We start from the raw sequence: 22,412 nt of genomic DNA, 5'->3' as shown, positions 1-22,412 counted from the left end.
CATTTCTTATCACCTTTCCCCTAGCAAAACAGTAACTATTTACACAGCATGTACACTGCATAGGCATTATAAGTAACCCAGAGATGATGGAAAGTACAGTGTGCAGAGGATGTACAAATATTAGATCATTTTATATAAGAACTTGAGCAACTGCAGATTTGAGTATCTGAGGAAGGCCCTGGAACCATCACAGGTGGATACCACAGGAAGAATAATTTTTCCAAAGCCGGGCAATCTCGGAAAGGAAGATGAGGCAAACACTAGTCAGTCTCTAAGAATAAGAATTCCTATGTGGCAGGAAGAACTCACCATGTTCTGCTCCCACTGGTCACCTTGAATGAGGAAGAGCTTGAGACCCACAAGCCTGGGATTGGTCGAAGGGCCCAAGGATCGCCAGGGCCAGTGCAGCTGAGCAGCGAAGGCATGCACTGCAGCCTGCTATGTGACAGAAACCTGGGGACACACAGACAAAACATGGGCACAGCACCAGACCCGAAGCCCAGGGGCCCTCGTTCCCATCTGCCACACCTTTCTATGACACCAGGAACTCTCCACGACCACTGCTTTGGTGTGCAACTTGTCCCAAGACTTCTAATAAAGCTTTGACGTGAAAGGCTAAGAATAAATGTTTTCTCTGTCCTTGTTGCCATCATTGTTCTCAACATAAGATTTCTGAAGACCCTGCTTCTACACGAGGATGTGTACAAGTGTGCACCACTGCACAGAGCAGCAACACTGCTCTCCTCCATTTCCTTCCGGATACAGGGAGGACGGGGAACACATGCAGAGGGAAATAAAGAGCAACAGACCTGCAACTTGACTTTTAATAGAGGAAGAAACTAATTGTAAGGCGCTATAAAACTTTCTGAGAGAAGTGGGCTTGTTGGCAAGCCATTCAGGGACCCTCCACCCCCAGAAGCTATTCCTATCCCCAATAAATTTTCCTACTCTTAATCTCTGTTGTTCCTCAGAATTCATTCTCTGACTCGGGAACATGAGCTTGGCAGGTCTAACATCTAGCTGGAATGTCAAGTTTTCTCTTTAAAAGAAATGCAAGTTTAAAGGAAAAGTAAGCTAGGCTGCTGGGAAGATGGCAAGAGTGGTGAACAGCAGAGAAACAGCCTCTCCAAGATTTGGTGTCCACACACTGGAACATAGCAATGTGAGGAAGAGAATGAGGAAAGTGGGTCCCTGAGACCCAGCAAGGATCTGAAGCAAGAACTGAAGCCCATAGGGAAGGAGGTGGCAAGCGGCACTTTCTCCCTGAACGGAGACTGAGTGGAAGTGGCAGCCCGAACATGCTGAGGTATAGTGAGTGACTAGTGGCAACCACAGAGGCCTCCATGGAGAAACATACCAGTGGAACCGAACAGTGGATACAGGGGACTGCAGTGACTGGTGAGTTATTTGGGTTTAGACATCCACCAGGAAAGGGTGATTGGCTGGTAGCCATCCTGGAGAGGGGCCAACTGAGCTCAAAACTCAGGGCAGCTGTGGGCTGGCTCCATCTAGCAGCACTTGGTGTAAGGGTGAGAGGGAACTAAGTTCAAGACCACAGGAGGTCAAGGAGCTGAGCTCAGGCCAGCAGGGAGCCAAGTTCAAGCTGGCAGGAGGTACATGGAGTATCCCAGGCTGAACAAATCAGGTTCCAGCCTCACAGACAGAAACCAGCCTGAACTTCAGTGGAACTGAAGGTGCAGGCTTGCTAGGATTATTATTCATTACCCTGGCATAAATCTACAGCTGGCTTGCTGGGATTAATCAACATGGGTCTGAGCTCTGTCTGCCCACTCTTCGAACTAGTGACAGCAGAGACACACCCTGAAGTGGATTTCTTTTCTTCCTCTCTTTTCTTGTTTTTTGGTTTTGTTTTCTTTTTTTCTTGATTGTTCTTGCTTTTATATGAGTGTGAACATTGTTTCTAGTTTTCTTGTTGTTCTGCTCTGTTCTTGTTTTTATTTCTTCCCTCTCTCTTTCCCTCCTGTCTTCTGCACCAGTTTCCCAAAGTTTGTGTAATCTTCCTTGGTCCTCCAGCCTTGCTTCTAATCTCTTCCTCTTCTATTTCTCTATTTTTTCCTCCTAATGCCTTTAAAATTTTCTCCCTTAAGGGTAAAACCACCATATTAGGGGCATATTTATTGTATATAATTTCCTGATTTGTTTTAGATTAATGTAACCATAAATATAGTTCATATGGTTAAAGGTGGCAAATTAATACCAGTTTGTCATTTTTTAGGCTGTGTTTGATGCTATTATTATTGCTGATTGTATAGGTGACATAACTGTTCTAATCAGTTGTTTTTTCTGGTATACCAAGACTGAGATTGGCTAAGGATCATAAACAAGACTATATGGCAGTGCCAAACAACCAGAGGCTTGGCCAAAAGGGCAACAACTTCCCATCTCCAATAAACTGAAGAGGTAGGATCTTGCAACAGACTCAAAACCCAAATGCCAGCCACACCTGGAAGGCATCTCTGAGAAGTAGTAATTTCCTAAGGGTTCCAAATACTAGCAATAAAGCTATCTTCCATAAGCAATTTACAAGCATCAACGCAGGAATTAAAGAGAGAGAGAGAGAGAGAGAGAGAGAGAGAGAGAGAGAGAGAGAGAGAGAGAGAGAGAATATGAATACTTAAGCAAGATGCAACTCCAGACTTCCAGCCCACTAAAGGCAAACAATGAGGGGGCAATGAGGTGGGCAATGAGGTAGCAATGAGGTGGAATAATTCAAAACCCATCCAACCTGGACTCTCTTGAAGTTGTAACAGTGGAGGTAACAAAGCAGATAAAGGAGGCTCTAGAAAAAAATCAAATCAGAAATAATCTCTGAGATAACTACAGAATAGTGACCACAATGAAAGACATGGTTGGTGACTCTAAAGCAGATAAAACGAAAAACAAAAACAAAACAGAGGAGCTTAGGAAAATGATGGAAACCATGAATGTCCAACACAGGAGAGAAATGGAATCCATGAAACAGATCCAAACAGATATCCAGAAGATTAAAAATTTCACTGAAGGTATATGCAGCAGAATGACCCCATGTAAGGATACAATATCAAATACAGAAGACAGGATTATAGTTAGCAACCAAGAAATGGAAGATTTCCTAAAAATAGCAAGGAACCAGGAAAAATCAACCCAACGGTTGGCAAATGATGCAAAGAATAACATAAGATTGATTGGAGTCCAAGAAAAAGCGGGTGGGATAGCGCAAATGACATAAAAAACCTTTTCACAGATGTAATGACAGAAAACCTCCCAAGCATGGAAAAAGAATATGACATACAGAAAAGTGAGGCACACAGACTCCGATTAGCCATGATAAAAAAAACGATTTACTCCAAGAAATATAATAGTCAAGATTCCAGAAATTCAACACAAGAACAGAATATTAAAAGCTGTTAAGGGCCGGGGATTTAGCTCAGTGGTTCCACCACCTGCCTCGCAAGCACAAGGTGTGAGTTTGATCCCCTGTACCAAAAAAAAAAAGCTGTTAAAGAAACAAATCACCTATAAAGGAAAGTGCATGAGAATCGCAGCACACTTCTCAATACAAACCCTTAAGTCAAGGAGAGCTTGGAGGCAAGTATTTCAATCCCTAAAAGAAAACAACTTCCGATCCAGATTGATGTACCCCATCGAATTACCTTTCACAACTGATGGAGAAATAAGATACTTTCATGACAAAGAATACCTGAAGATATTAACTGCTACCAAACCAGCACTCCAAAATGTTCTGAAGGACATTCTAGAAAGAGATAACAAGGTCTATAACTTCATGAACCCCAACAGAATGAATCTGCCAGGCAAGGCAAGCAATTAAACAGAGGGGGAAAAAAAGAAGAACCAGCAACAGGAAGGTAACATAACAAGGATAAGTCAATACATATCAGTTATAACCATCAATGTAAATGGTCTTGACTCACCAATCAAAAGAAAGAGACTGTCAGAATGGATCAAGAAGCAAGACCCAACAATATGCTGCATGCAAGAAACATTTGATTCAAAAAGAACTTCACAAACTGAAAGTCAAAGGATGGAGAAAATACTTGATGTGAAAGGAACCTGGGAAAAAAAAAGCAAAGGTAGCTATTTTATTTGCAGACAAAGTGGCTTTCAAGCCAAGACTGATCAAGAGAGACAAACAATGTTACTACATCCTTGTAAAGGGAAAAATACAAAAAGATATAACAATCGTAAGTATATATGCACCAAATACCAATGTGGACAGCTATATAAAACAAATATTAACGGACATGAAAAATCTATTAAGCAATGATACAATTGTAATAAAGGCATTCAATACCCCACTGGCACACATAGACAGATCAACTATGCAAAAAATTCAAAGAAATACTGGAACTGAACCAAACTTTGAACAAATGGACTTATTAGGAGATGTCTAGAGAGTGTTTCACCACACATCAGAATACACTTCTCAGCTGCACACGGGACATTTTCCAAAACAGACCACATACTATCTCATAGAACATATTTAAGTAAATGCAAAGAAACTGAAATTATCCCGTGTGTATTATCAGACCACAGTTGAATGAACTGGAAATCAATGGCAAAATAAACACAAGGACTTCATAAACACATGGAAATTGAACAACACCCTCCTTAACAACCAATGGGTGACAGATGAAATTATAGAAGAAATTAGATAGTTTCTACAATTAAATGATAATGCCAATATAACATATCGAGCTTATGGGACACAATGAAAGCAATTCTACAAGGGAAATTTATAGCAGTGAATTCCCGTATCAGAAAAAGAGCAACCTCAAATAATTTAATGTTGAACCTCAAGCTTCCAGAAAAAGAAGAGCAGGTCAAGCCCAAGACTCACACTAGAGGGGAAATTACAAAGATCAGAGTAGAAATTAATATAACAGAGACTAAAAAATAAAAAGAATCAATGAGTTGAAGAGTTGATTCTTTGAAAGATTAAATAAAATTGACAAATCCTTAGCCAACCTTAACAAAAAAAAGAAAGACTCAAATCCATTCAATTAGGAATGAAATGGGAGTAAACAAAACAGATCCTGTAGAAATCCAAAAGATTACCAAAACATACTTTGAGAAGCTGTATTCTATTAAGATGGAAGACACAGAAGAAATGGACAGATTCCTAGATACATGAATTACCAAAGCTGAATCACGAGGATATAAAAATTCTAAATAAACCAGTACATCAGTGCAATTGAAGATGTAATTAAAAACCTACCAACAAAGAAAAGGCCAGACCCTGACTGATTCACTGATGAATTCTACAAGAAATTTAGAGAGACCTAATGCTGCTACTTCTCAAACTCTAATGAAATAGAAAGGGAAGCAGTACTGCCAAATTGATTCCTGGAAACAAGCGTTACCCTGATACCAAAACCAGAGAATAAGCCAACCAAAAAAGAGAACGATAAGCCAATCTCCCGAAAGGTCATAGTTGAAAAAATCCTCTATAAGATACTGGCAAAAAGAATGCAGCAAACCATCAAGATTATACACCATGACCAAGTAGGATTCATCCCAGGGATGCAGGGATGGTTTAACACACACAAATTAATAAATGTAATACATTGTATTAACAGAACCATGGACAAAAACCGTATGATCATGTCCATAGATGGAGAAAAAGCATTTGACAAGAGTCCAACACCTATTCATGATAAAAACTCTACAGAGAATTGGTATAGATGGTCTTTATCTCAACCTGATAAAAGCCATCTATGATAAACCAACAGCCAATATCATACTAAATGAACAAAACCTGAAAGCTTTCACTCTAAAATCAGGAACAAGACAAAAATGTTCACTATCATTACTCCTATTCAATACAGTTCTGGAAACATTAGCTGGAGCAATTAGACAAGAGAAAGAAATAAAAGGAATAAGGACAGGAAAGGAAGAAGTAAAATTATCATTATTTATGGATGACACAATATTCTACATAGATGACCCCAAAAAGTCCACCAAGACTTCTAGATTTAATAATCAAATTCATTAGCATAGCTGGATACAAAGTCAACGCTCAAAAATCAATAGCATTCCTGTACACAAATAACAAACTCACTGAGAGAGAAATTAGGGAAACAGTACCTTACACACACACACACACACACAGACAAACACACACACACATGAAATACCTAGGAATCAATCTAATGAAGTAAAGGCTATTTATATTGAAAACTACAGTACTCTGAAAAAGGAGATTGAAGAGAATATCAGAAAATGGAATGACATTTCTTATTCTTGGGCAGGAAGAACCAATATAGTAAAAATGGAATGATTTAAACCTGATCAAAATTCCAAAAGCATATCTCACAGAATTAGAGAAAACAATCCTAAAATTCATTTGGAACCAGAAGAGACCTAGAATAGTAAAAGCAATTCTAGGCAACAAAGGCAAGGCAGGGGACATCACAATCCCTGAGTTGAAATTATACTACAAAGTTACTGTGATAAAAACAGCATGGCACTGGCAAAAAAACAGACTCAATGATCAATGGAACAGATTAGAGATGCAGAAACAACTCCAAACATACACAGGCACCTTATCTTTGACAAACAAGCCAAATACCTTCACTGAAAGAAAGTCTCTTTAATAAATGGTGCTGGAAAAAGTGGTTTTCCCCATGCCGAAGATTAAAATTAGACACATATCTTTCACCTTGCACTAAACCAAAATTGAAATGGATCAAAGATCTAAATATTAAAACAGAAACACTAAATCTACTGGAAGATAGAATAGGTAGAACTCTTGAAGACACTGGTGTAGGCAAAGACTTTATGAACAAAACCCTGATCACATAGGAAATATCACGAAGAAACAACAACTGGGGCCTCATCTTATTAAAAACCTATTGCACAGCTAAAGAAACCACCAACGGAGTGAAAAGACAACCCACAATGTGGGAAAATTGATAGCTGTTCCTCAGACAAAGGACTAATGTCTAGAATATATAAAGAACTCAAAACAATCAGACCCCAAATTTAAAAAGACCCAATCCAAAAATGAGCATCTGAAATGAACACACTTCTCAGATGAAGAAGTACAAACAGCAAATAAATATATGAATAAATGTTCAATATCACTGGTCATTCAAGAGATACAAATTAAAACAACAATGAGATTCCATCGCACTCCAGAAGGAATGTCTATTATCAAGAAACCTACCAATAGCAAATGCTGGTGGGGCTATGGGGGAGAAGGAACCCTTCTCCACTGTTGGTGGGAGTGTAGAACTGGTGCAACCATTGTGGAAATCAGTGTGGAGATTTCTCAAGAAACTAAAACGAGAGATTTCATTCAACCCAGTGATTCTATTTCTTGGTATCTTCCTGAAAGAATTAAAAGCATCATACCACAGCAATATATGCATATCCATGTTTATGGCAGCACAGTTTGTAATAGCGAAATCTTGGAAACAGCCCAAATGCCCATCAACTGATGAATGGATAAAAAATATGTGGTTTTTTCCTAATACAATGGAGTACTATTCTGGCATAAAGAAGGATAAGCTTGAGACATTTCTACCTAAATGGATGCACCTTGAGACCATACTCTTAGGTGAAATAAATTGGATGCATATATTTAAATACCACACTGTTTCTCTGGTATGAGAAACTGAAAATATAAATAAGGACCAAAAGGTAGAACAGATATTGGGAAACAGGAAGAAAATGTTTAAATGAGAAGGGGAACAAGGGAGGGGGGAGGTCAAAAGGAAAGAAAGGACAAGGAAAAAAAGTAGAAAAAAATGGAAACAAAGCTTTTGTAAATAAGGAGGGGAAGAGGGACAGAAGGGGGGGAGGGGAATGGGAAAAAAAGCAAGATGTATCATGTATAGCTACAAATTCCCTATAATGAATGTTACCACTATATATCTAAAATGTACCCATTAAAAAAAAAAAGAAAGAAAAATTACTTGTGAGGGTCCACTGGGAATTCTGCTAGATACTAGCTGTCTTTATTTTTCAAAGTAATGAGCCTTTGGAGTAGATGAACCTTTAATGTCTAAAGCAACAACTCTGTACCTGCATTGAAAAACAGAATTCTGTGCTTGGGCCTGGGGATTTAGCTAAGTGGTGCTGGTGCCTGCTTTGCAAGCACAAGATCCCGAGTTCAAGCCCCAGTACAAAAAAACAAAAAAAAAGAAAAAAAATTCTGTGCTAAAAACACCATATCATAAAAGAAAGCACCAACAGAGCTAACAGACAACCTACAATGTGGGGAAAAATTTTTAGCAGCTGTACCCCAAAGGACTACTATCTAGAATATATAAAGAACTGAAAAAAATCAGATCTCCCAAATTCAAAGACCCAATTCAAAAATGGGCATCCAAAATGAACAGACATTTCTCAAAGAAGTAAAAGTAGGAAACAAATATATGAAAAAATGTTCGCCCAAGAAAGAATGGCTGCTATCAAGAAATCAACCAATAACAAATGCTGGTGGGGGTGTGGAGTGAAAGGAACCCTTCTCCATTGCTGATGGGAGTGCGAACTGGTGCAACCACTGTGGAAGTCAGTATAGAGATACCTCATAAAACTAGGACTAGAGGTCCCATTTGACCCACCTATTACCCTGTTGGGTATCTTCCCAAAAGAATTAAAAGAATCATACCACAGCGATATATGTGCACCCATGTTTATAGCAGCACAGTTTGTAATCGCTAAAGCTTGGAAGCAGCCCAAGTCCCCATCAACTGGAAACTGGATAAAGAAGATGTGTTTTTTTATAAAATGGAGTACTACTCAGTCATAAAAAATGAGAAACTAGAGACATTTATAGCTAAATGGATGCATATTGAGGCCATACTCTTAAGTGAAATAGGACACAAGTGTAAATATCGGATAGTTTCTCCAGTGTGAGAAACTGAAAGTGTAAACAAGGGTTAAAATGATTGAAATGAATAACTGATAATTTGAAATAGGAAAAAAGGTCCAAAGAGGTAGGGTTGATGGGAGGGGAAGGGGAGAGGAAAGAAGGGAAAGTAAAAATTATGAGAAAAGAAAAAAAAAAATGGAAATGATGTCTATGTAAATAGGGAAGGGTGGAGGGGGTGAAAGGTGCATAGGTAATGGGGAAAAAAATAAAAACCAAGATATATCATGTACAGGTACAAATAAGCAATGATAAATGTAAATGTATTGTATACCTAAAATGTATCAATAATAGAACTTAAGAATTTAAAAAAAAATCATTATAAATACGTGATTTGTACCTATGATGCACGAGATGTAATGGGTTGCTGATCTGAAAGATTTACCTCTCAAACGCTTGCAGTCTGCGAAGCTGGGAGATACTCCTAGCTAGACTGCAGACCAGGCTACCACTTAAAAAAGCTAAACAGTGATAAAATACTCAATAGGAAAAACAAAGTAAAATAAATAACCTTTAGTTTCATGAAAGACAAGCAATACAGACACACGCAATTAACTGCCCAATAGTTAATGGAGGCAATAATGCTACTGGAGTTCACACACTATTTGAAGCATTACAGTTTCCAAAAAAAGGTCAATAATCTCTAACTGGGGATTTCAGGTGAAGAAGTGTGTATCTTGCACAGGGTAAGCTCCAGGGAAGTTGGGATGGAGAAACCAACACATAACTCCATGAAGAGAATATGGATGAGGGGCCAGCAGCAGCTGAGTCACAGAAAGGGGGACAGGGACCCTGCTCCCCACCGCACCTCAACAGCAACCTTGGGCAGGTCCAGCTTTCCCTGCTGACAGACACACTGCACATTCCTTATCTGCCAAAAGAAGATAATGGTGCCCATGGGCTACCTGCTGCCTACGTTTCCAAGGCTGAGCAGAAACAAAACAAACACAAATAAACAAGGCTTGGTGTCTAAAAATGATTATTAGAATGCTCACAGAAGGCTTTGTCTACGTTGGTTAATGCAGAGAATCGTGTCCATCACACAACCACTAATTCAAAGTGTTAAAAATCCTTCAAATAGTTCTAAACTTTGCTCCATCTTTTTTTTTTTGCTCCATCTCTTTTTATATTACAGAGATAAAAGCTATTAAGAAGCTGACATCATTCTAAACTTTGCCTTAAGGAACAAAAAGTATTAACTGAAGTTACCAAGATGATAGGTGAAATAACAGCTGACCTGTGACGTGCCTACCACTGGGCGGGAAGAGCAGGATGAGCTTTTCATTGAGATGAAGCTGCAGCTATGATGGAGTCAGTGACTGGGAGGTGAAGAGATGAAGGCAGACTTCCTGGAGCAGCCAGGGTCGCATGGTGCCATGCAGGGTCCCCTAGATGCTAGAGGACACAAGCCACGGATTGGAACTGCACAGCCACAGACAACCCACTGACACCTCAGAGACAGGCCGGGCCAGCCAACCAGGTCAACAGCAAAACAAAGCCAACATGGCGGGGCAGGGAGACCCCAACAAAGTGCAAAAATGGTAGGAGGCCCAGTGATGCCCAAGAGGCCAGGTGGGTGGCATTTAGCGCGGTCAGAGCAAACCCTCACCTCTGCCTACAGCTGGTGGGAAATGTAAAACAGTCTGAACACAGGGACTCAGATCCCTGCGGTGTTATCCACCATAGCCAAAGGATGGAAACACTGTAAGTCCCATCACTAGATGACGGATAAACAAAATGGGGTCTGTACACACAATGAAATATTATTCAGTCACCAAAAAGGAGATTCCGATACTTGCTACAACATGGACAAAACCAGAAAACCTTGTGCTAAATGAAATAAGCCACACAGAGAACACACTGTTCCATGATTCTACTTTTATAAATTACCTAGAATAGTTAAGTTCCCAGGGAGAGAAAACAGAGAAGAGGCTAGCAGGGGCTGGACAGAAGGGGGAATTCCTATTAGAGATGGTGAAAAAATTCTGGATATGGACAGTGGTGATGGCTCCACAACATTTTACATTTAACTAGCACTGCTGAACTGTACACCTACAAATGGTCAAAGTGGTAAGTTTAGATGTTATATATGCTTTGACACAATAACACAAAAGTGGATTCTTGGAGGATGTCCTCACCCCTGCAGGTGCTACCCATCTGTCCACAGCGGGCTGGGGCATCATCTCCATCACTTTCTCTCCCCTTAACCATCTGTACGTGTCTCCATTCAAGACGTCTGCGGAATTTACTCCTGGCAGGGGTGGACTTCAATAAATCTGGAAACCAGAGTTACAGCAAAAAGGTCTAGGCTCCTCAGTACCGATATTTCACTGCTGGCTCCAGACCAAGACCGCCCCTTCCAAAGTAGAGTAAGTCATTCTTAATGAGGTTTTCACAGAGGCCGTACCTATCAACACTTAGGATCATTATGGAAAGGAAACTTCTCCTGGGTTGCAGAGTGCAGACCGAACCTAAGTGGGAAAAAAGGCTGTTTTCTGCTGGTACCACTAACTTTCTCCCAAGAAGCCTTAGAAAATGGGGCCAAGCCTGCCAAGGGCAGAATAGCGAATCATTAACTCTCTCCTTTCTTCGAACTGGACTTGGACTGATGGATACTTTTGTAGTGACAACTGCCTTCCCTGGAAGAAGGTTAGGGCTAAAGTAAGTATCCACACTATTCTGCTTCCTTTGAACATTCTGGAAAAATGTCTGAAGTCAGATGATGTTGACACTGCTAACCTCAGTTTTTATAATTTTTCTGGATAACGGAGCTAAAGAATCATTACAATTTCTTCAGTAGCAATGTACCTGCCACAAAATGTGTTAAGTATCTGTGAAAGGAGGCATAGAATCCCTTACCCCTTACGGAAAAGATGAATTCAAGACACCTTATATAGGCTTAAGTAAGATGGTCTGTGAGGTAAATGAAATGTGAATTCTTTTTTTTGCAAAGAGAAAATGGGGGAGAAGATGCTTACAGAAGGGTATGCTATTGCATCTGGAAGAATATATGGAAAGAACTGCAGTATTAAAATCAGATCTGAGAAACGAGCAAAGAAACTAATAAATAAAATGAAACATGAAAAAAGAAACATCTGAGCCCGCCTGTTCCTCCCCCCTCAAGGGCAGCTGGCTCCATCATTCCATGCTCATGTTTGGTCTCTACATCCTGGAACTTGCATCAAAATGTGCACAATTCTGCATTCCGTTTCACGTTGACAAAGTAGGGCTTTACTGCTACTTATTTATAATTTAATTCCCCCGATGGTTCTAAAAACAAGGGAAGAAATATTTTCAAACAAAAATCATTATTTATACAGCTGGAGTTTCCATTTAGTTAGGAAAATTAGTAGAAAAATATTTGGTCAGAATTTGAGATAAGTTTCAAATGTTTCATAAAACCTCATACCATCAACTTCCAAATCCCTTTTCCTATACCCCCCATAGTCAAGAGAAGCCCCCAAGTCAATGAAATTAATGGGTCCTGATCTTGGCAAGGGGTGGCGGTCTCTGAATCAGCAACAAGAATAGCTCAATTAAAGCACCACTTGAATATGCAGTTAGTTTTTGTTTGAAAATGGAAGTGGGCAACTGGCTTGCATGAGTAAGCAGAAGACAATTATTCAGGCTGGGGTCTTCAGAGCTGAGAGCAAAGAAGACAGCTGGCAATTATCTGGCTAACTTAACCAGATGATTCATGCCTAAAAATCCACTCTGGTGCCCAAATCGCCCAGAATGGTTATATTCATGGAAGAACTAAAGAGTGTAATTATCAAACTGCTGCCAAGGCTGTGCCAAGTGGCGTGTTGTAAGATGATGATTGTACCACAAACTATCCTCCGACCTCCATTCCCAGTGAAGAGGGCGCTGGGATTCTCCCAACATACATATAGATGCAGCTGCCTTCATAAATGGAAAATAAAAAACTTCAAATATGCTAAGGGACAAATGAACCGAAATGCTGGTAAGGCTGTAAGTCTGTACACTGGACACGAGGCCCAGACGGAGAGAGATACAATAGCTGGGCATAGTCGTGCCTGCTGGTCATCTCAGCACTCTGGGAGGCTGAGGCAGGAGAATGATAAATTCAATCATAGCCTGGGAAACTTAGTGATATCTTGCCTCAAAAATAAATAAATAAATAAATAAATGAATGAATGAATGTAAATAAAGGGCTGGGGATATAGTTTGGTGAGAAGGACCTGGGTTCAATCCCCAGTATCAAATGAGAGAGTCAGAAAGAGAGAAAGAAACAGGAAGACAGAGAGACAGATTGTGACTAACATGAAGACATTCTAAAGAGAATACTAACAAAGTAAAAATAGAGAAAGCAAATGTGTAAGATTATGCAAATTAGAGTATCTAGAATTTGAAAATGAGTATATCTTTTTAGCCCATCATTAGAGACATGAGATGAACACCCTTATTCACGTATAGCATATTGCACCTTTTACAAAATCCTTCCCAACTGTGTAAGGTACATTGGCTCAGAGAATTATCAGTCCCATTTCATGGATTAAGAAAACAGAGCCCTTGGATTTGCTTAAGCAAAATTAATGTTAAAGCTGAAACTTGAACCCAGGTCTTCTGGTCCAAGTTTTGTGCCCCTTCCATTGTACCGCCCTAAAGGCTAAAGTTAACTTAAAGCAAATAAAAAACATCACATTACCCAGTCAGATCTGCAATATTCGCCATCACAAATAGTCCCAGTGCCACACAGTATTAAATAAATCTTACAATCAGGCCCCGCTCTGGAGTGCAGGCAGTGTGGGAAGGTGGACACGGAGGAGGAGGACGCGTTCTGCAGGTGCCTTCTGACCCTGTGCAAGCCACTTCTCTCGGACTTGGCTCCCTGACCCGTGCAGAGGAGAAAAGAAAGGAGTAGAGAATTCCCATGCCTCTTTAACATCAAGCTGATTATGCACCTAATGGAAGCGGCTTCAGTTTTACTTGGTCCCAGGTACTCAGAATGCAGTGTCAATTTTCTTCCTTTTCGGGATATTAGATGCTCCTCCAATTCAATGGCTTTCTACTCTCCTTAACTAAACAAAAACACACTTCTAAAATGCACTTTACCAACTTCAGCGGGACTTAAGCAGGAAAACAATATATAAGCACTACATGACAACCTTTCTAAAAAATTATCTAACGTTTACATTGCTTAGTTTCATTTACAAACTTCATTTGCATCGACCAATTCTGATCCCTTTCAGACAGACAGCATCAGGCATCAGAACAAGAACTGCCTCATCTGGATTAAGAAAGAAAATCTCCTTTTAAATTGATGCTATTTCAAAGGGCACCAAATTTTGCTCAAATTATCCATCACCTGTACCTGTCAGTGACTGATGTTTCAATGTTCCACATAGGCTATATCCAACCAAGAGACTTCTGTTTCTCAGCAGTAGATCCTGCCTGGGAATATTGACTTTTGATATTTTAAAACGTATGAAAGACTTTCCCATTCCCTAAATAGCCTCAACTCTTATGCTTTTGTTAAAATCCCCATAGTAGAACCTGACTGGGATTTGGTGGCTCAAATCACAAGCAATGTGTTCCTTCCATCCTCTGCTTCCTCTTCCTGCCTGGTAATGTTATGGGAGGAGGCAAAAGGGCTACTAATGTGGGAAATCATCTAATACACAGAGCAGAGGAAGAAAGCCCAGACTCTTCATTCTACTGTAAATACGCTAAGAGTTAAGCCAAACATTCCTCTGTCATAAAGACAATTCTTTCCCTAGTTTGGAAAAGGTCTCTTTTTCCAGGGGAGGTTGGAAGGACAAGAAAGCCGGGAAAGAGTAGCAGTAGTAGTACTAATAATAATGGTTATTATTATTGCTATATAACTGCTCCTTTAAAGCCCATTCTTCTTTTTTTTTTTTTTTTGGTACCGGAGATCGAACTCGGGACCTTGCACTTGCAAGGCAGGTGCTGGAACCATTGAGCTAAATTCCTGGCCCAACAGCCCATTCTTAACTTCAGTGTTTCTTTATTATGTTATGCTCACCAATTCAATGAATTCTAGTACTTCTTATTGTTCTCCCCCTTTTATACCATAAAGTTAGCAAACTGGCTTGGTACCCTCTCTGACTTATTATTCTAAAGTGGTCTGGTTTCATTATCAAATCAAAAAGGCAAAACAATACTCATGTCTCCCACAACAAAAACTCTGGGTTGACTACTATTTTTTTTTTTTTTTAACATAACTTTTGGCACATTATAACCAACCTGGGCCTCCAATTCTTCCTCTGTAAAATGGATGCATCATGAAATGACTTCAAAGAGCATAAAAATCACCAAACTTTTTTTGGGGGGCTGCTGGATATTGAACCCAGGCCTCCACGTTGAGCTATATCCCCAGCACTTTTAATTTTTTAAAATTTGGAGACAAGGTCTCACTAAGTTGTCCAAGCTAGGCTTGAGCTTATGATCCTCCTGCCTCAGCTTCCCAGAGTGCTGGGATTATAGGCCTGGGCCACTGCACCCAGATGAAATATTCTTAAAATAATCCAGCAGGAACCCACACATCCAGGCCCACACCATTTGCGACTGGGTGCCAGGCAGTGCCCCTGGGTGAGTGGCAGGGGTCTCGGCACTGGTGCTGTGCTCCTGTGCCCTCCTCTCCGAGGCCCTGGTTTATAGCCGTCAATCTCCAGGGTCCCCATGCCCTCCACCGCAGGCTCTCTTCCTATGCATGTGCCTTCACTAGTGCTGAAGAGCAAATCCTGGTTCTGCTCACTGCTGCACGTAGTGCATTCAAGCCAGCAATGACCACACCTATTACAAACTCCCAGCACCGAGCAGGCTGTCAGGGCAGGGAAGGGACCCTCAGCTACCTGGACCCCAAACAAACAAAAAAAATCCACCTCTACTGTACAGCAGCTAAACTTAATCAAGGCACTTTGGGAGAATTCTAGACTTTTCTCAATAGTTTACAGGCAAAGAACAAACAAGACAGTCCTGTTAATAATAAAAAAAAATACGAATATATTTAGGTACTGCTAACGGGCCTAAGATTTAAGTGGGCACAGGAGAAAATAAACCGAGGTATTGTCCATCTTCGTTTTGACACCTCAACGTAAGTTTACACTACATCTAATTAAGTCACAAATCCCAGTGTCTTCAAAAGATTCTTAGATCTTAGAGATCAATCCACTCCCTAATTACAGAGATCACAAACAGTTAAGTAACCGGTCCAACGTTTCTTGGCTCCTTTGCCCAAAATTCACCAGAACGCAAGCCTCTGGCGCCCACCAGAATACTCCGTTTTTAGTCTACAACATAGATTTGCTCATGGTTATTTTCCTTTAATAAGCGCTTGCCACAAGTGAATTAAGGCTGCTTTTAATTAAGGTCCTAACCAAAAGATCACTTGGAAGGCTCTGTCCCTCCCACAAGGCAAGACAAACTTGTTTTGACCAACTGTCCTAAGATTTTTCTGCACAATCATCAAAGCTAGCAATATTATCCTCCTACAGCCCTGATGAGCTGAGTGCCTTTCCAACCATACTCTGAGAAAAGGGTCTCTCACAAAAGGTCCGTCCTGAAATTAACATAAGATGGGGGAGAACAAGCCCAGAACAGCGGGTGGAGATCACTTTTGACAGGACCCTTCACTAACACCATTTATGTTGAGGCGATAGAACCTCTCTTTCTACACAATTCTATCAGAGTGCTTAACCTTTTATGTGCACCCGACTCCTTTTTGGTCTCCCGTGGACAGCTGTGGACCCCTTCTCAGGTTAACATTTTTATATACCTAAAATAAAAGACATGATCACCAAGGAAATGCTTTGTACTGAAATACAGCTATTCAAAATATTAAAGAGAAATTTAGGATACAGTAATGTGTGTCTCTGTCAGTACATAAATAAACAGTTCAGGAGCAGGTCAAGACATTGCTGCAGTTTTGAAATTATGAAGAGTATAAACAATACTTCAAGATAGCTACAAGTGTAATGTGATACGAAAACAGATTTCTACAAGCGGCAAAGTTACAAGATCTGCCAATTTTACTGTGGTCTATGGCTTACATTCATAATGGAATTTATACAATTCATACATTCAAATTACATCCATAATTTAAAATGCTAAAGTTCAGTTAGAGAGTATTATTGAAAATCTAGAATTCTATCCAGGCATCCCTGTTAAGAACTGGGAGCATGGAGCTGGTCTATGATTTCTTTACGGCCTGATCCATTTTTGGTTCTTGGTTCCTGAGATCTACTCAGCATGGTCCATATAAGCACTTAGCAAATGTATGGATTTGACTGAGTCAACTGTGACAGCCTGGATTTTTCATGCTATTTTTTTTTTTTTTGGTACCGGGGATCGAACTCGGGTCCTTGCGCTTTCGAAGCAGGCGGTGGAACCACTGAGCTAAATCCCCAGCCCCTAGCCTGGATTTTTAAAAACCATGAGGAAAGGGCTGAGGCAGCCTCCAATGACCTTCCAAACCCCCAAATCTTAGCTAGTTCACCTACTGCTAGCCCATGACACAGTCTTTATTCATTTACCAAACATGCACGGCACACCTAGCGGCAGGTAACCTTCCAGGCACTGGGTGCACATAAAATTCTAATTTCAGATGGTGATGAACGGCAATCAGACTTGAAAATAGGGCAAAGCATGACCAGTGGAGTGGATGGTGGCAAGGGCTTTCCTGCAGTGACAGCTGAGCTGGTGTTAATGGGGCACCAAGGTCACAGTGAGAAGATCTGATGTAAGCCTGTCCCAGGCAGAAGAGCAAATGCAAAGGCCCTGAGGCAGAAAGAAGCTTCATTTCTCCCATAAAATCTCCCCCTCTTCTTGCCACCTCTCACATGTTCATTCCCCAGGCCACACTGGCCTCTCTGAGAGTTTCAGGGCAGAAGCTGTTCCACAGATCATGTGATTCAACCATAGCCATCATAATCTAACCACTTCTTTAGGGACAAGAAACTGGACTCAAATTAAGCAGCAAATTTCCCCTACATTTTTAAGTCTACGACCTGTGCCAAAAATCTGATCTCAAACGAGCCCGAACTGTCCCCTGGTAACAGCTCGGCCTGGTGAGTGGCCAGGTCTTCTCCAGCAGGTGTGGTAAAGGAAGAGGCCAAAGACCATGACTGTTTTTCCTTCCAGTTCACAGACCCATGTCCTCTACCCACTGCTCCAGAGTGGGTAAAGTTTAGACAAAACAGACAAGTTTTGTGAAAAGGCCATAATCTGGAGGCCAAGTAAATATTACATAATTATCAAATTTTTTCTCATTCCCAGGTGTTCTGGGCTGAACTGCAACCTCTCCAGATCCATATGCTAAAGGTCTAGCCCCAGCACACCCAAGAATGTGACTGTATTTGGAGACAGGGCCTTAAAAGAGGTGGTCGGCCATGGGGTCGGCCCTAATCGGGTGTGACTGGTGTCTTTAGAAGAGATGGCAGGGGCCGCGTGCCGAGTGCCCTCTACATGATGAGGCAGCCATTTGAAACCCAGGCCTTGATCTTGGCCTTCCAGCCCCCAGAACTGAGCGACTCAATTGCTACTGTTTGAGCCACCTACTGTGTGGCACCATGTCACAGGAGCCCTTCAAAACTAAAGAATGGGTGTTTAATTCAGGTATTTCCAAAAACCTAATGGAGATGAGGGCTGGTGTGCAGGTAGTTTATTCTGAAGCGATGTCAGGGAGCCAGGAGAGCGAGGTAGGTGTATTACTTAGGGGCGTAAGAACAAGGTCAAAGCCCCAAGAAGCAGCCGGTGTCCCCAGAACGGCTCCAGGAGGCAGGACCACTTCACTTTGGCTCTCCTGCCCCACAGCACCACCTCCCTCGACTCAAGAGGGTGCTGTGTGTTGGGGGAGACTGCGGAGGCTCAAGTACCAGGCTCCGCTGCCCGCATCTGGGGCTCTGTCCTCGGCAGAGGCCAATCTCAGCTCTAAGGACACCAGGTGAAAATGGAGATGGGCAGCAGGGATGGGGGCAGAGGGAAACAGACATGGTCAGCAGACCACAGCCCAGCGGCAGAAACATCTTTAAGGCAACAAGATTCTGCAATGATCTCACCCCCTCCCCGAACTGGGAATTGACCCCAGGGGCCCAGCCCACCCCCACTTTAAAATTTTGAGAAAGCATCACACCCAATTGCTACATTGCCCAGGCTGGGCTCAAAGTTTTAATCCCCCTGGCTCAGCCTCCCAGAGTGCTGGGATTATACATGTGTACTACCACACTAGCCACTAATGGACTCACTCTGAGACCACCAACAGTAAGGATGCTGACAATCTGGGACACTGCTTTCCTACCAAAAGACAAACACAGGTGACTTGGACAGTGGGAGGAAGATGCCTTCAAGACTCCTCTATCAGCGTGCTCATTTTCTGCACTCATGAATTCTGTGTCCTCAATAAGTTTTGGATGAGAAGTTTTGCTGTTTTTTAAAGCTAATCTAATTACATTACAATCAACCTGTTCTATGTGTTAACTGGTCCTTGCCTCTAAAATAAATTCTAATACTGTACTTATGAACAGCAAAGAGTTGAGATCCTGTCTGATCATGTCATTTAAATTCCAGGTAATTCCTGGAAGGCCAGCTCATAAAAAGGATCCTCTCTCTCATCCAGGCTTTCCTCCAGAATGGAGGCAGCAAATCAAATGCGGCACTTCCAAATATCACAGAGAAGATTACCGAGTTTATTCAAGTTATTTGTTTTTTGTGTTTATTTTGGTACCGGGGATCAAACTTGGGTCCTTGTGCTTGCGCAGCAGGCGGCGAAACCTCTGAGCTAAATCCCTGGCTCAAGTTATTTGTTAAAGGCTAATAAATGTTACTGTAAAACAAACTTTCTGGATTGCCTTCAGAAATATACTTCCTTCTGTATGGCAAATAACTGAGATTTATTATTTAACACTTTTGTAAAGTACAACATCTAAGACACTGGGAAGATGGTCAGATGTGAGTGTATTTCCTGGTATTTTCCAATCACCCCGAGTTCTATCTTTAAGGTAGCCAGATTTAGCAAATAAAAACAATGAGCACCAGCTATATTAGAATTCCAACCAATTTTTTTTTTTTTTTTTGGTACCAGGGATCAAACTTGGGTCCTTGCGCTTGCGCAGCAGGTGGTGAAACCACTGAGCTAAATCCCCGGCCCTCAACCAATTTTTTTAATAGTAAGAATATCCCAAACATTGGATGGGACCTATTTCTTTAAAAAAAAAAAACTGTCACCTTACATTCAAATGCACTTGGAATCTTGTATTTATTTGACAACTCCCCTTTACTTTAATATCCAAGGATGGGATATTGGCAAAATTGGAATCTAAAAGAATTTACATTTAAAACAAAACTTCTTGTTTTTATTTCAATTAACGATAGCAGAAAGTTCCAAGCCTTATTAGTTCAACACAATGCCATTCTAACTTAAAGGATTCATTTAAGAACTCATGGTTCATTTTAAATAGGCTAATTCAATTTGAAAGAAATAGAATAGTTTAAAAACAAGTATTAAAATTCCCCTAGGAACTGATGTGTAATAATAAAAAGCAATGTATTTGTATGGAAAAGAGCAATTAAAATATAGTAAAAACACAGTATATTTGTGTAGCAGGCCACTGTTTACTCCTCACAGAATCTAAAACATCAATGGGGATTATAATATTGGTCGAAAAGAAGAAAACTGACAAAAATTTCTCACTGGGTCTCAAAGTTTTATATACTTCAAACTAAGTGAAAAAACAGAAATGTTCCCTTCTTCAACTTCTTCATCCGTACACAGTTTGAGAAACAGTCCTAGTTTTCAGTGGTACTGGGGATTGAACCCAGGGCCTTCACACTGAGCTACACTGAGCTACATCCCCAGGCCTTCTTCTTCCATTTATTTTGAGACAAGTTCTCGCTAAATCCCTAAGTTGCCCAGGCTGGGCTTGAACTCACGATCCTCCTGCCTCAGACTCCCATAGTGCCGGGATTATAGTTGTGCACTACTATATCCAGGTTGGACTTTGAAGAGTATTCATATGAAAAGCCAAAATATTTTAGAAAACAAATATACCCTGTTCCAGAAGACTTACGTGACTAGGCAACAAGGGATAAAGACAGCTGGAAGTAGGAACAGGATAATGGAGAGCAAGGCTTCTGAACTGCAGCACTTTGGTAGTCTCCCCTTATCTGCAAGGGATACAATCCAAGACCTCCCAGTTGATGCTTAAAAGTAAGGCTAAAATGGAACCGTTGTATACTATGACTTTCCTATACACATACAAATCTATGATAGTTTAATCCATAAATTAAGGAAATAAGAGGTTTAACAACAGCTAGTACTAACAGATTATAACTGCATAAATTATATGAACGTTCTCATCTGTCCAAACCTGTTCCTGAATCTGTGTAACTATCCCTCACTTGCAGTAAATGTCTCGGTGTCTTCTTTCAGGAGAACCTGGCGGAAGTCATCCTCTTTTCTGGGGCAATACCCTGTCATCAATCAGAACACATTTTTTTGCTCAGGTCTTCCACCCACAAATCTAATGTCTTTTCCATCTTAGCACTATCATGCACGGGCCATAACTTCTGTGGTTTGAGGTATGACAGCCAAATTAGCACAGTCTTTTTCTTCCTTCCAATTTCACAGACAGAGGATCTGTTCTTACTGTAGAGCTTAATAACCTCAGCATACAACTTTTTTATTAAGCTGAGGACTTCCACCTTTTTACTTACAGGAAACACTTTACAGCTTCTCTTTGGCCAGTCCAAATCACTGGCATCACTATTTTTGTGGATTGAGGGCTTCATTAAGTAAAATAAGGATGACTTGAACACAACCAAGAAATAATACCTAAGATGGCTATGGAGGACTCATGGGCAGGAGGTGAACACAGTGTAAACGTGCTGGATGGGGAGAGGAGTCACAGCGTGCTGTGAGATCTCATCACGCTGCTCAGAACTGCGGGCAATTTAAAACTTTAGAACTGTTTATTCCTGGAATTTTCCATTTAATATTTTTTGGACTGAAGTCAAGAGAGAGTAACTGAAAGTAGAGAAAATAAAACCACGAATAAGAGGGGGCTCCGGTACTGATGGTTCACAATGTTGGACAGGGGACTGTCCTGTGTATCTAGATGATTCCCAGCATCCCTGGGCTCTACTCGCTAGATGCCAGCAGCACCACCCACACCCAGTTACAATAAAAATATTTTGGATATCGCCAAATCACTTGGGGGACAGGACTGTCCCCAGCTGAGAGGTACTGGTCTAGGAGGACCTTTAGTATCACTGATGTGGAATGACACAGTTCCAAGTTTCCAGACAAATGAAAAACTTCCGTTGCAGGGGAGCTTAAATTAACAACAAACCCTGCAACACTACAACAAAATGCACACCAAATCCATGCAGACCAAAATCATCTTAAAATATCTACAGTATAAACAGGTCTATTTACTGAAAATGCCTTTTCTTCTCTTCATTTTTTTAATGCATGAAAAGTTGGGTGCTGGCAGGAGACCTGTGTTCCTTCTCATTCTCCGGCATGCTCACCACACGC

The 22,412-nt window shown here is 40.9% G+C and overlaps 1 protein-coding gene and 1 long non-coding RNA gene across 8 annotated transcripts in view; one reads left to right on the top strand and one right to left on the bottom strand.

The window, feature by feature from the left end:
* The window catches only part of LOC147826223 (uncharacterized), a 38,111-nt gene extending 19,749 nt beyond the window's left edge, over positions 1 to 18,362 (top strand). The window contains exon 3 of the long non-coding RNA XR_015439345.1: positions 10,032 to 18,362. This is a non-coding gene — a long non-coding RNA (uncharacterized LOC147826223). The remainder of the gene's footprint in view (positions 1 to 10,031) is intronic.
* E2f3 (E2F transcription factor 3) overlaps positions 1 to 22,412 on the bottom strand; it is an 84,090-nt gene that overhangs the window by 39,672 nt on the left and 22,006 nt on the right. For 2 of the 7 annotated variants that reach the window (XM_087181812.1, XM_087181814.1), the window contains exon 2: positions 310 to 453. The exons of 4 other annotated variants lie outside the window; for them this stretch is intronic. In XM_087181812.1, the coding sequence (XP_087037938.1) occupies positions 310 to 312 (3 nt within the window). In that variant the 5' untranslated portion in view covers positions 313 to 453. Of the gene's footprint in view, positions 1 to 309; positions 2,532 to 22,412 lie in introns of those variants that run through there. One more of the 7 variants, XM_087181813.1, reaches the window with a different exon arrangement.

Source organism: Heterocephalus glaber, unplaced genomic scaffold, assembly GCF_053883595.1.
Source record: "Heterocephalus glaber isolate CG9 unplaced genomic scaffold, H.glaber_assembly_v1.0 deba00001472, whole genome shotgun sequence".
NCBI classification, from domain to species: domain Eukaryota; kingdom Metazoa; phylum Chordata; class Mammalia; order Rodentia; family Bathyergidae; genus Heterocephalus; species Heterocephalus glaber.
This window is presented reverse-complemented; position numbering and strand designations above follow the sequence as displayed.